Source organism: Salvelinus alpinus, chromosome 32 (assembly GCF_045679555.1).
Source record: "Salvelinus alpinus chromosome 32, SLU_Salpinus.1, whole genome shotgun sequence".
NCBI classification, from domain to species: Eukaryota; Metazoa; Chordata; class Actinopteri; order Salmoniformes; family Salmonidae; genus Salvelinus; species Salvelinus alpinus.
In genome coordinates, this window is record NC_092117.1 from 28,794,738 (window position 1) to 28,807,289 (window position 12,552).

Consider the following 12,552-nt stretch of genomic DNA (forward strand, 5'->3'; position numbering starts at 1 on the left):
ATCTTCCTAATGTAAACTGACACACACACCTCATTCAAACACTCATGTCCACACACAGGTCAGACAGAGAGCTATTCAGCACGGCAATGTGTCTGCCGGGGGAATCTCATGGTAGAGAGGAAATCTATCCAACCTTTTCATTACTGACTGGTCAAGGAGGAGAAGAAGTTATCAAATAACATTGGGATACAGCCAGGGGATTTGTCAGTGTGCGTGTGGTAGTATTCAAGAAGAAAAGGAGCCTGGGGATTTGACTGTGCTAGCGTTATACCGCTCTTATTATACTGTTCCTGCTGGATCCCATTACATCCCATTCATTTCTCCAATTAGTTACTCACCTGGGGGACCATCGCACACACACACACCCAGACAGAGACACACACACACACACAAAAGCGTTCTGTGAACTCAACCACCAAGTACAAATGGACAAAACACACTAAAGATGCGTCTCCATGGAATTATTTCATCTCAGACCTGGGAACTGGTCAAATGGAACATAACATTTAAAAGATCTAGAATGATTAGAACACTGAAAATCAGTGAAGAGGATGGGTGTGGCTGGCTACTTACTTGATCTGCTTGGCGTTTTTGTAGCGGATGAAGATGACGATAGGGTAGATGTGAACGCTGTGCAGCCTCTCAATGGCGTGGGGGGCGATGTCTAGCAGACAGTGACAGTCCTAAGAGGGGCAGAAGAGGACATCTCAGTTCAGCCCTGTTTGTTCTAGGTACAACAACTGGGATGACAAGCAACATGATGCTGCTGCTGCTTCCAGAAAGGACCAACATGATGATGCTGCTGCCGCTTCCAGAAAGGACCAACATGATGATGCTGCTGCCGCTTCCAGAAAGGACCAACATGATGATGCTGCTGCCGCTTCCAGAAAGGACCAACATGATGATGCTGCTGCCGCTTCCAGAAAGGACCAACATGATGATGCTGCTGCCGCTTCCAGAAAGGACCAACATGATGATGCTGCTGCCGCTTCCAGAAAGGACCAACATGATGATGCTGCTGCCGCTTCCAGAAAGGACCAACATGATGATGCTGCTGCCGCTTCCAGAAAGGACCAACATGATGCTGCTGCCGCTTCCAGAAAGGACCAACATGATGCTGCTGCCGCTTCCAGAAAGGACCAACATGATGCTGCTGCCGCTTCCAGAAAGGACCAACATGATGCTGCTGCCGCTTCCAGAAAGGACCAACATGATGATGCTGCTGCCGCTTCCAGAAAGGACCAACATGATGATGCTGCTGCTGCTTCCAGAAAGGACCAACATGATGATGCTGCTGCTGCTTCCAGAAAGGACCAACATGATGCTGCTGCTGCTTCCAGAAAGGACCAACATGATGCTGCTGCTGCTTCCAGAAAGGACCAACATGATGATGCTGCTGCTGCTTCCAGAAAGGACCAACATGATGATGCTGCTGCTGCTTCCAGAAAGGACCAACATGATGATGCTGCCGCTTCCAGAAAGGACCAACATGATGCTGCCGCGTCCAGAAAGGACCAACATGATGATGCTGCTGCTGCTTCCAGAAAGGACCAACATGATGATGCTGCTGCTGCTTCCAGAAAGGACCAACATGATGATGCTGCTGCCGCTTCCAGAAAGGACCAACATGATGATGCTGCTGCCGCTTCCAGAAAGGACCAACATGATGATGCTGCTGCCGCTTCCAGAAAGGACCAACATGATGATGCTGCTGCCGCTTCCAGAAAGGACCAACATGATGATGCTGCTGCCGCTTCCAGAAAGGACCAACATGATGCTGCTGCCGCTTCCAGAAAGGACCAACATGATGCTGCTGCCGCTTCCAGAAAGGACCAACATGATGATGCTGCTGCCGCTTCCAGAAAGGACCAACATGATGATGCTGCTGCCGCTTCCAGAAAGGACCAACATGATGCTGCTGCCGCTTCCAGAAAGGACCAACATGATGCTGCTGCCGCTTCCAGAAAGGACCAACATGATGCTGCTGCCGCTTCCAGAAAGGACCAACATGATGCTGCTGCCGCTTCCAGAAAGGACCAACATGATGCTGCTGCCGCTTCCAGAAAGGACCAACATGATGCTGCTGCCGCTTCCAGAAAGGACCAACATGATGCTGCTGCCGCTTCCAGAAAGGACCAACATGATGCTGCTGCCGCTTCCAGAAAGGACCAACATGATGATGCTGCTGCCGCTTCCAGAAAGGACCAACATGATGATGCTGCTGCCGCTTCCAGAAAGGACCAACATGATGATGCTGCTGCTGCTTCCAGAAAGGACCAACATGATGATGCTGCTGCCGCTTCCAGAAAGGACCAACATGATGATGCTGCTGCCGCTTCCAGAAAGGACCAACATGATGCTGCTGCCGCTTCCAGAAAGGACCAACATGATGATGCTGCTGCCGCTTCCAGAAAGGACCAACATGATGATGCTGCTGCCGCTTCCAGAAAGGACCAACATGATGATGCTGCTGCTGCTTCCAGAAAGGACCAACATGATGATGCTGCTGCCGCTTCCAGAAAGGACCAACATGATGATGCTGCTGCCGCTTCCAGAAAGGACCAACATGATGATGCTGCTGCCGCTTCCAGAAAGGACCAACATGATGCTGCTGCCGCTTCCAGAAAGGACCAACATGATGATGCTGCTGCTGCTTCCAGAAAGGACCAACATGATGATGCTGCTGCTGCTTCCAGAAAGGACCAACATGATGATGCTGCTGCTGCTTCCAGAAAGGACCAACATGATGATGCTGCTGCTGCTTCCAGAAAGGACCAACATGATGCTGCTGCTGCTTCCAGAAAGGACCAACATGATGATGCTGCCGCTTCCAGAAAGGACCAACATGATGCTGCTGCGTCCAGAAAGGACCAACATGATGATGCTGCCGCTTCCAGAAAGGACCAACATGATGATGCTGCTGCTGCTTCCAGAAAGGACCAACATGATGATGCTGCTGCTGCTTCCAGAAAGGACCAACATGATGATGCTGCCGCGTCCAGAAAGGACCAACATGATGATGCTGCTGCTGCTTCCAGAAAGGACCAACATGATGATGCTGCTGCTGCTTCCAGAAAGGACCAACATGATGATGCTGCTGCGTCCAGAAAGGACCAACATGATGATGCTGCTGCGTCCAGAAAGGACCAACATGATGATGCTGCTGCGTCCAGAAAGGACCAACATGATGCTGCTGCTGCGTCCAGAAAGGACCAACATGATGCAAATGCAAGAGACTCGACGTCTATTAAGACAGAACGTTGTAAATTGTGAGAAATTAAAAACCTGAAGACTGCTTTTGAGGTGACACTAAATAAGCTTTTAATTGACCACATCTAACTTTATTCAGGATCTGACAATGTAGAATTATTTATCGAGGATCAGGTCCCCCCCGTTCATATAATCTTTTTCACTATTATCTAAAAGGTGAAACAATTGCTAGCTCAGCCCTGATATTGTACCTTCTCTGTGATCTCCTTGATGGAGGCCACGGTGGTCACGTCAAAATGGCCACTCCTGCGTTTGTAGTCGATGAAGAGGCAGTCTTTGACTCCGCGCTCTATAGCCTGCTGGGATGCCTTCATCACCTCTGAGGAAAACACACAGACAAAAGTCAGAGACTGTTCATCCTAATGAATACAACCCAGTAGTCTAACCAAAGAAATAGAAAATTACAAGGGCCACACTCAATGATTGTATATCTATAAGTCTAAACCCCATTCTGTTTGATAAAATGACAAGCAATCATCAACAGGCAATAATAATATATTATTATGTATGCTTTTCTTTTGGACTGCATGTAGGACAATATGTCCCCAATAAAACCCCATCCACCGGGCACATAAGGCTGCGGTCAAAAGTAAGGCACTACAGTGAATTCGGAAAGTATTCAGACCTTGACTTTTTCCACATTTTGTTACGTTACAGCCTCATTAATCTACACACAACACCCCATAATGACAAAGCAAAAACAGGTTTAGAAATGTTTGCAAATTTATTACAAATAAAAAAAACTGAAAAACCTTATTTACATAAGTATTCAGACCCTTTGAATTGAGACTCGAAATTGGGCTCAGGTGCATCCTGTTTCCATTGATCATCCTTGAGATGTTTCGACAACTTGATTGGAGTTCACTTGTGGTAAATTCAATTGATTAGATATGATTTGGAAGGCACACAACTGTCTATACAAAGTCCCACACTTCACAGTACATGTCAGAGCATGTACACCAAGCCATGCTGTTGAAGGAATTGTCCGTAGAGCTCAGAGACAGGATTGCGTCAAGCCACAGATCTGGGGAAGGATACCAAAACATTTCTGCAGCATTGAATGTCTCCAAGAACACAGTCATTCTTAAATGGAAGAAGTTAGGAACCACCAAGACTAGAGCTGGCCTCCCGTCCAAACTGAGCAACCGAGGGAGAAGGGCCTTGGTCAGGGAGGTGAACAAGAACCAGATGGTCACTCTGGCAGAGCTCCAGAGTTCCTCTGTGGAGATGGTTTTCCTTCTGGAAGGTTCTCCCATCTCTGCAGCACTCCAATCACACCTTTATGGTAGAGTAGCCAGACAGAAGCCACTCCTCAGTAAAAAGGCACATGACAGCCCGCTTGGAGTTTGCCAAAAGGCACCTAAAGGACTCTCAGACCATGACAAACAAGATTCTCTGGTCTGATGAAACCAATATTGAACTTTTTGGCCTGAATACCAAACGTTGCGTCTGGAGCAAACCTGGCACCATCCCTACGGTGAAGCATGGTGGTGGGAGAATCATGCTGTGGGGATGTTTTTCAGCGGCAGGGACTGGGAGACCAGTCAGGATCAAGGCAAAGTGCAGAGAGATCCTTGATGAAGAGCGCTCTGGACCTCAGACTGGGGCAAAGGGTCACCTTCCAACAGGACAACGACCCGAAGCACACAGCCAAGACAACGCAGGAGTGGCTTCGGAACAAGTCTCTGAATGTCCTTAAGTGGCCCAGCCAGAGCCCGGACTTGAACCCAATCGAATATCTCTGGAGAGACCTGAAAATAGCTGTACAGCAACGCTCCCCATCCAACCTGACAGAGCTTGAGAGGATCTACAGAGAAGAATGGGAGAAACTCCCAAATACAGGTGTGCCAAGCTTATAGCGTCATATCCAATAATACTTTTTAGAATAAAGTTGTAATGTAACAAAATGTGGAAAAAGTTAAGGGGTCTGAATACAGTGCTGATCTCAACTCAACCAGTATTATATTGTGGTACTATATGTTGTACTCTACTCAACCAGTATTATATTGTGGTACTGTTGTACTTTACTCACCAAGGACACATCTGCAGAACTTCCCGGGGGACTCTTTAACCAGCATGTCCTTGACGGGGTCTGAGAGAGGGCCGAGGATCACGACCGGCCTAGAGGAAACACACACTACCTTCTGGACCCGCTGGTACGCCAGGCTCACACAGTCTGAGGGGGAGAGACACGCACACAATATACATGGTTACACACACACAACCAAATCAGTCAGTGGGGTAGCGTTACACACGACAGCCTAATACTCTGTCCATGTAAAGGTGTGTGTCCTCACCCTCTAGAAATGGTATGGAGTCTGTGCTAATGGCGTCCTGGGCCACCAGTTCCTTGCCGTCTTTAGAGCCGCTGCGTTTGTGTTTGTTTTTCCTCCTGAAGAAGGATCTCCTGGCGGCAGCAGACAGACTCTTACTGTCCTTGTCGTCCTTCAGCTCTGTCATACTGTGTCTACGGTAGAACTCCTGGTCCATCCTGCACAGACACATACAATATAGTCACACAAGACTCGTCATGACACACGGAAGTTACCCAAATGATGAGGAGAGACTAACTGGTATCAGCTAATAACTTAGTAGTGTGTGTGTGTGTCTTACATGTATTTGCTGGGGATCTGTCCTCTCTGGATCCGCTGTGCGTTCTCATCCAGCTGCCAGACCATCCAGCTGCCGAAGCTGCCCTTTGGTAGAGTATCATCCACATAGAGGATATCATCCTTCTGAAAACTCAGGTCCAGCTCTGCCTCCGCAGTCCTCTCATAAAGTGCTCTAGAGAGATGGAGGGGGGAAGTACGGAGAGGGGGAGAGCGAGAGGAGGGGTGGAATGGAGAGAGGGTTAGTGTGTGTGTGTGTGTGTGTGTGTTCACTGTGACTGTGTGTGTGTGTGTGTGTGTGTGCGCTCCTATGTGAGCGCGCATTCGTACCTATTCCCCTTTAAAGTCTAGCCCACTAAGGTTGGAGCCCCATAGCTCTTTTTCTCAGCATATCTGTGTGTGTGTCTATCTGTGTGCGTGTGAAGGCCCTGTCAGGGATGGGGCTGTGTGTGTGCATGTATCTGTGTGTGTGAAGGCCCTGTCAGGGATGGGGCCGTGTGTGTGCATGTATCTGTGTGTGTGAAGGCCCTGTCAGGGATGGGGCAGTGTGTGTGCATGTATCTGTGTGTGTGAAGGCCCTGTCAGGGATGGGGCTGTGTGTGTGCATGTATCTGTGTGTGTGAAGTCCCTATCAGGGATGAGGCAGTGTGTGTGTCTATCTGTGTCTGTGAAGGCCCTGTCAGGGATGGGGCAGTGTGTGTGTCTATCTGTGTGTGTGAAGGCCCCGTCAGGGATGGGGCAGTGTGTGTGCATGTATCTGTGTGTGTGAAGGCCCTGTCAGGGATGGGGCAGTGTGTGTGTCTATCTGTGTGTGTGAAGTCCCTATCAGGGATGGGGCTGTGTGTGTGTCTATCTGTGTCTGTGAAGGCCCTGTCAGGGATGGGGCAGTGTGTGTGTCTATCTGTGTGTGTGAAGGCCCTGTCAGGGATGGGGCAGTGTGTGTGCATGTATCTGTGTGTGTGAAGGCCCTGTCAGGGATGGGGCAGTGTCTGTGCATGTATCTGTGTGTGTGAAGGCCCTGTCAGGGATGGGGCAGTGTGTGTGTCTATCTGTGTGTGTGAAGGCCCTGTCAGGGATGGGGCCGTGTGTGTGTCTGTGAAGGCCCTGTCAGGGATGGGGCTGTGTGTGTGTCTGTGTGAAGGCCCTGTCAGGGATGGGGCTGTGTGTGTGTGTCTATCTGTGTGTGTGAAGGCCCTGTCAGGGATGGGGCCGTGTGTGTGTCTGTGAAGGCCCTGTCAGGGATGGGGCTGTGTGTGTGTCTGTGTGAAGGCTGTGTCAGGGATGGGGCTGTGTGTGTGTCTATCTGCGTGTGTGAAGGCCGTGTCAGGGTTGGGGCGGACATACTGACCCAGTCTGTGTGACTTCGGCAGGCAGCTGCTGCCATGCAGAGACTCAAGTTGCATCCCGAATGGCACTCTATTCCCTATATAGTGCACTACTTGTCAATGGGCCCTGGTTCAAAATGGTGCACTATATAGGGAATATAGTGCCATTTGGGACACAGAGTCAGCTTCTTACAGACTTCTAACAACGAACACCTGCACTGACCAACACACACCTACTCATCCACAGCCTGTAGTCTATGAGCTGTCCCGGTCTGCCTCGTGCACACACGCAAACTCTTTACAGGGGAATTTAACCAGGGGCTAATGAGAGGGCAAGTCTCCTCTGTTTTTCTGTCTGAAGGTAAACCATTCGTAGACAGACAGGACCTCTATAGTGAGATACTAATTGTAACAATGTTCAGAACAGAGCAATCCGCTGCTTTCTTGGTCTTCACAAACTGACTCCAAACCTGGCCATCTGTGGAGATATGAGTTGGGAACCATGTGTGGTTCGGCAAAAAGGTGACATGGAACAGACTGATACATTTGCCAGAACACAGAATCACCAAAAACAATTTGACTGGGACCTTAACCATTTTCTAGACCACGGATAGTTATTAGTATCTATGTTTTGTGAAACTGATTTGCAGTATATTCAGGAACAAATTACCAGGTGGTGTTAACCAAATCAAGGACAAGCCTTGTGGAAAAATGGGCAGTTGATTTTGAGTTTCAACCTGAACTTAGAACGTACACTCAACGAGAACTACACCCCTGAAACATATGTCCGTCTGAACCTAACAAAAAGCCAAAGCTCAGTTTGTGCTCAGATCCAGCACCTTCCCTCTGAATATAGAGATGGGTAGAGTTAAAGCCCCTGAAGAGGAGACATTTTGCCTACTGTGTGATCTTTGCACAAAAAGGGCAAAAAAATCAAGCTTGTCCGGAGAAGACAAGGTGAGCTCTACCATCAGTCCTGTGTCATGCTAACAGTAAAGCATCCTGAGACCATTCATGTGTGGGGTTGCTTCTCAGCCAAGGGAGTGGGCTCACTCACAATTTTGCCCAAGAACACAGCCATGAATAAAGAATGGTACCAACACATCCTCCGAGAGCAACTTCTCCCAACCATCCAGGAACAGTTTGGTGACAAACAATGCCTTTTCCAGCATGATGGAGCACCTTGCCATAAGGCAAAAGTGATAACTAAGTGGCTCGGGGAACAAAACATCAATATTTTGGCTCCATGGCCAGGAAACTCCCCAGACCTTAATCCCATTGAGAACTTGTGGTCAATCCTCAAACTCCAAGCATTGATTATGCAAGAATGGGCTGACATCAGTCAGGATGTGGCCCAGAAGTTAATTGACAGCATGCCAGGGCGGATTGCAGAGGTCTTGAAAAAGAAGGGTCAACACTGCAAATATTGACTCTTTGCATCAACTTCATGTAATTGTCAATAAAAGCCTTTGACACTTATGAAATGCTTGTAATTATACTTCAGTATTCAATAGTAACATCTGACAAAAATATCTAAAGACACTGAGGCAACAGACTTTGTGAAAATTTGCTGGCCTTCTAGGCAGAGTTCCTCTGTCCAGTGTCTGTGTTCTTTTGCCCATCTTAATCTTTTATTTTTATTGGCCAGACAGATATGGCTTTTTCTTTGCAACTCTGCCTAGAAGGCCAGCATCCCGAAGTCACCTCTTCCCTGTTGACGTCGAGACTGGTGTTTTACAGGTACTATTTAATGAAGCTGCCAGTTGAGGAATGTCCTTTTCTTTCAAAAACAAGGACATTTCTAAGTGACCCCAAACTTTTGAACGGTAGTGTATGTATATACACTGCTCAAAAAAATAAAGGGAACACTTAAACAACACAATGTAACTCCAAGTCAATCACACTTCTGTGAAATCAAACTGTCCACTTAGGAAGCAACACTGATTGACAATAAATTTCACATGCTGTTGTGCAAATGGAATAGACAAAAGGTGGAAATTATAGGCAATTAGCAAGACACCCCCAATAAAGGAGTGGTTCTACAGGTGGTGACCACAGACCACTTCTCAGTTCCTATGCTTCCTGGCTGATGTTTTGGTCACTTTTGAATGCTGGCGGTGCTTTCACTCTAGTGGTAGCATGAGACGGAGTCTACAACCCACACAAGTGGCTCAGGTAGTGCAGCTCATCCAGGATGGCACATCAATGCGAGCTGTGGCAAGAAGGTTTGCTGTGTCTGTCAGCGTAGTGTCCAGAGCATGGAGGCGCTACCAGGAGACAGGCCAGTAGATCAGGAGACGTGGAGGAGGCCGTAGGAGGGCAACAACCCAGCAGCAGGACCGCTACCTCCGCCTTTGAGCAGGAGGAGCACTGCCAGAGCCCTGCAAAATGACCTCCAGCAGGCCACAAATGTGCATGTGTCTGCTCAAACGGTCAGAAACAGACTCCATAAAGGGTGGTATGAGGCCCCGACGTCCACAGGTGGGGGTTGTGCTTACAGCCCAACACCGTGCAGGACGTTTGGCATTTGCCAGAGAACACCAAGATTGGCAAGTTCGCCACTGGCGCCCTGTGCTCTTCACAGATGAAAGCAGGTTCACACTGAGCACGTGACAGAGTCTGGAGACGCCGTGGAGAATGTTCTGCTGCCTGCAACATCCTCCAGCATGACCGGTCTGGCGGTGGGTCAGTCATGGTGTGGGGTGGCATTTCTTTGTGGGGCCGCACAGCCCTCCATGTGCTCGCCAGAGGTAGCCTGACTGCCATTAGGTACCGAGATTAGATCCTCAGACCCCTTGTGAGACCATATGCTGGTGCGGTTGGCCCTGGGTTCCTCCTAATGCAAGACAATGCTAGACCTCATGTGGCTGGAGTGTGTCAGCAGTTCCTGCAAGAGGAAGGCATTGATGCTATGGACTGGCCCGCCCGTTCCCCAGACCTGAATCCAATTGAGCACATCTGGGACACCATGTCTCGCTCCATCCACCAACGCCACGTTGCACCACAGACTGTCCAGGAGTTGGCGGATGCTTTAGTCCAGGTCTGGGAGGAGATGCCTCAGGAGACCATCCGCCACCTCATCAGGAGCATGCCCAGGCGTTGTAGGGAGGTCATACAGGCACGTGGAGGCCACACACACTACTGAGCCTCATTTTGACTTGTTTAAGGACATTACATCAAAGTTGGATCAGCCTGTAGTGTGGTTTTCCACTTTAATTTTGAGCGTGACTCCAAATCCAGACCTCCATGGGTTGATACATTTGATTTCCATTGATAATTTGTGTGATTTTGTTGTCAGCACATTCAACTATGTAAAGAAAAAAGTATTTAATAAGAATATTTCATTCATTCAGATCTATGATGTGTTAATTTTAGTGTTCCCTTTATTTTTTTGAGCAGTGTATATATAAATAAACATACAGACATATAAACAGACAGTATCTCTATAGTGTAACAAAGGATGATTCTCCTGGATGTGGGACATAATTGCTTTAGATGAAGAGAGAGTTCCTCTCCATGGGCTTCACTGGTGCATCATGAAACAGGCATTTTGGAGACAGGTTGTGTGTGTGTGTGTGTGTGTGTGTGTGTACCTGATATAGAAGCCGTCCCCCGGTGTGTCTTTGACCATGTTGAAGTCGTCAGGTCGTTGTTGGACTCTGAGAGTGACCGTCTCGGCCGGCTTCAGCATCTCTACATACATCTCCTCCACCGTCTTGTTCTTCATATTCACTGACCCATACTGAGATAGAGAATTGGAATTTACAAACTCCTTTATTGGGTAAACATCATCATTACACAATTATTATTATTATTTTTTAATTAGGACAGAGGGAGGGGGAGAAAGGAGAGCGAGAGAGAAGTGAGGGAGGAGAGAGAAAAAGGAGAGAAGAGGGAGAGGGGGGTGGGAAGGAGCAAGACTGCGATACAGAGAGAGAAAGGGAAATAGAGAGAGAGATGAGTGATAGATTTTGGCAATGTCTAGACCAATCAATACATTAATTTCAAAGCCCTGGGCTGGTCCAGAGAGTAAAACACCGACTCCTTCAGCCTCTGTGGTTTTTTGGTTGCATGTCTGTCTATTGATTAGTGAGGAGGAGGGGGCAGAAGCCCCTTGAATGTTTGAAGTGTCTGTCTATTGATTAGGAGGAGGATGAGAGAGGAGAAGAATGGACATAGAGTTCTGTTCTGATGACAAGGCTCTAGGCCTGCTTGGAGAACAGAGATTAAAGTGACAGAGTGGGAGCATGACAGGAATGGGACAGTACGAGTTAGCTGCCTGCGTATCTCTGTATAGAGATTGGCCGTGTAGGTACACCACAGTGTACAATGAGAGAAAGAGAGGAGAGGGGCAATCGATAAAGGAACAAAGACAGGCAAGGAAAACAGCGATGGGCTTTAGCAGGGATGCTGTATGGTGAAAAATGTTAATTAATAAAAAAGTTGTGATAGACCTTGTATGTGTGTGTGTGTGTGTGTGTCCACCTACATGGTGGTGTATGTAACCTACCTCCAGTATGAGGTCCCCAGGCTGCAGGCCCTCTGGTCCCCTAGCAGGGCTGTCCTCCTCCAGACTCTTTACATAGACCCCCCGGAGGTTCCCTCCACACAGCCCCAGCCCCAGCTCTGCACCCTGGGCCCTGCGCACCGTCACCACCCGCGGCTCACACACCTTACGACTGCCCTCTGATGACACCCTGGAGTGGAGGAGGGAAGAACACGAATACCTTACCAAACAGAAATGTGTCTTCTGCGGTACCCAACCCTTGCAATATACACAAATCCACATGAAGTTGGAGAGGCTGGAGCAGTCAGAGGTGGACCCGTCAGAGGTGTGTGTGTGTTACCTGATGAAGCTGTGAGGACTAGTTGTAGGGGTGGTCTGTTTGGAGGAGGGGGTGAGTGTTCCTTCGTCTTGTTCACTCAGAGTGTCTATAGTAGAGTGGTTGTCTGGGGTGGTGGCTCCACTGCCCTGGGACGTGAACTGGCTGCTCACCGGCTCCAGACCAGAACTACACACGCAGAGAGAGAAAAACCTTAGTATGGGCTCCCGAGTGGCACAGCGGTCTAAGGCACTGCATCTCAGTGCATCTCAGAGGTGTAACTACAGACACCCTGGTTCGACCCAGGCTGTATCACAACCGGCCGTGATTGGGAGTCCCACAGGACGGGTTTGGCCGGTGTAGGCCATCATTGTAAATAAGATTTTTTTCTTAACTGACTTTCCTAGTTAAATAAAGGTTAAATATTGGTGCCATCTATTTAAATGGTGGTAAATGAGGCCTGTATATTTTATATGACTACGAGATTTGTCATGGCATGTCTGAGGTCATTTTTACATGCCTTTT

The 12,552-nt window shown here is 48.5% G+C and overlaps 1 protein-coding gene across 5 annotated transcripts in view; it reads right to left on the minus strand.

Annotated features, from left to right (window-relative positions):
• The window catches only part of LOC139562673 (disks large homolog 5-like), a 105,391-nt gene that overhangs the window by 10,480 nt on the left and 82,359 nt on the right, over window positions 1-12,552 (minus strand). For all 5 annotated transcript variants that reach the window (XM_071380563.1, XM_071380561.1, XM_071380562.1 and 2 more), the window contains 8 exons: window positions 12,052-12,216; window positions 11,715-11,901; window positions 10,798-10,946; window positions 5,884-6,054; window positions 5,568-5,761; window positions 5,303-5,446; window positions 3,462-3,589; window positions 574-683 (listed from right to left, as the gene is read on the minus strand). In XM_071380563.1, coding sequence (XP_071236664.1) covers window positions 574-683; window positions 3,462-3,589; window positions 5,303-5,446; window positions 5,568-5,761; window positions 5,884-6,054; window positions 10,798-10,946; window positions 11,715-11,901; window positions 12,052-12,216 — 1,248 coding nt within the window. The remainder of the gene's footprint in view (window positions 1-573; window positions 684-3,461; window positions 3,590-5,302; window positions 5,447-5,567; window positions 5,762-5,883; window positions 6,055-10,797; window positions 10,947-11,714; window positions 11,902-12,051; window positions 12,217-12,552) is intronic.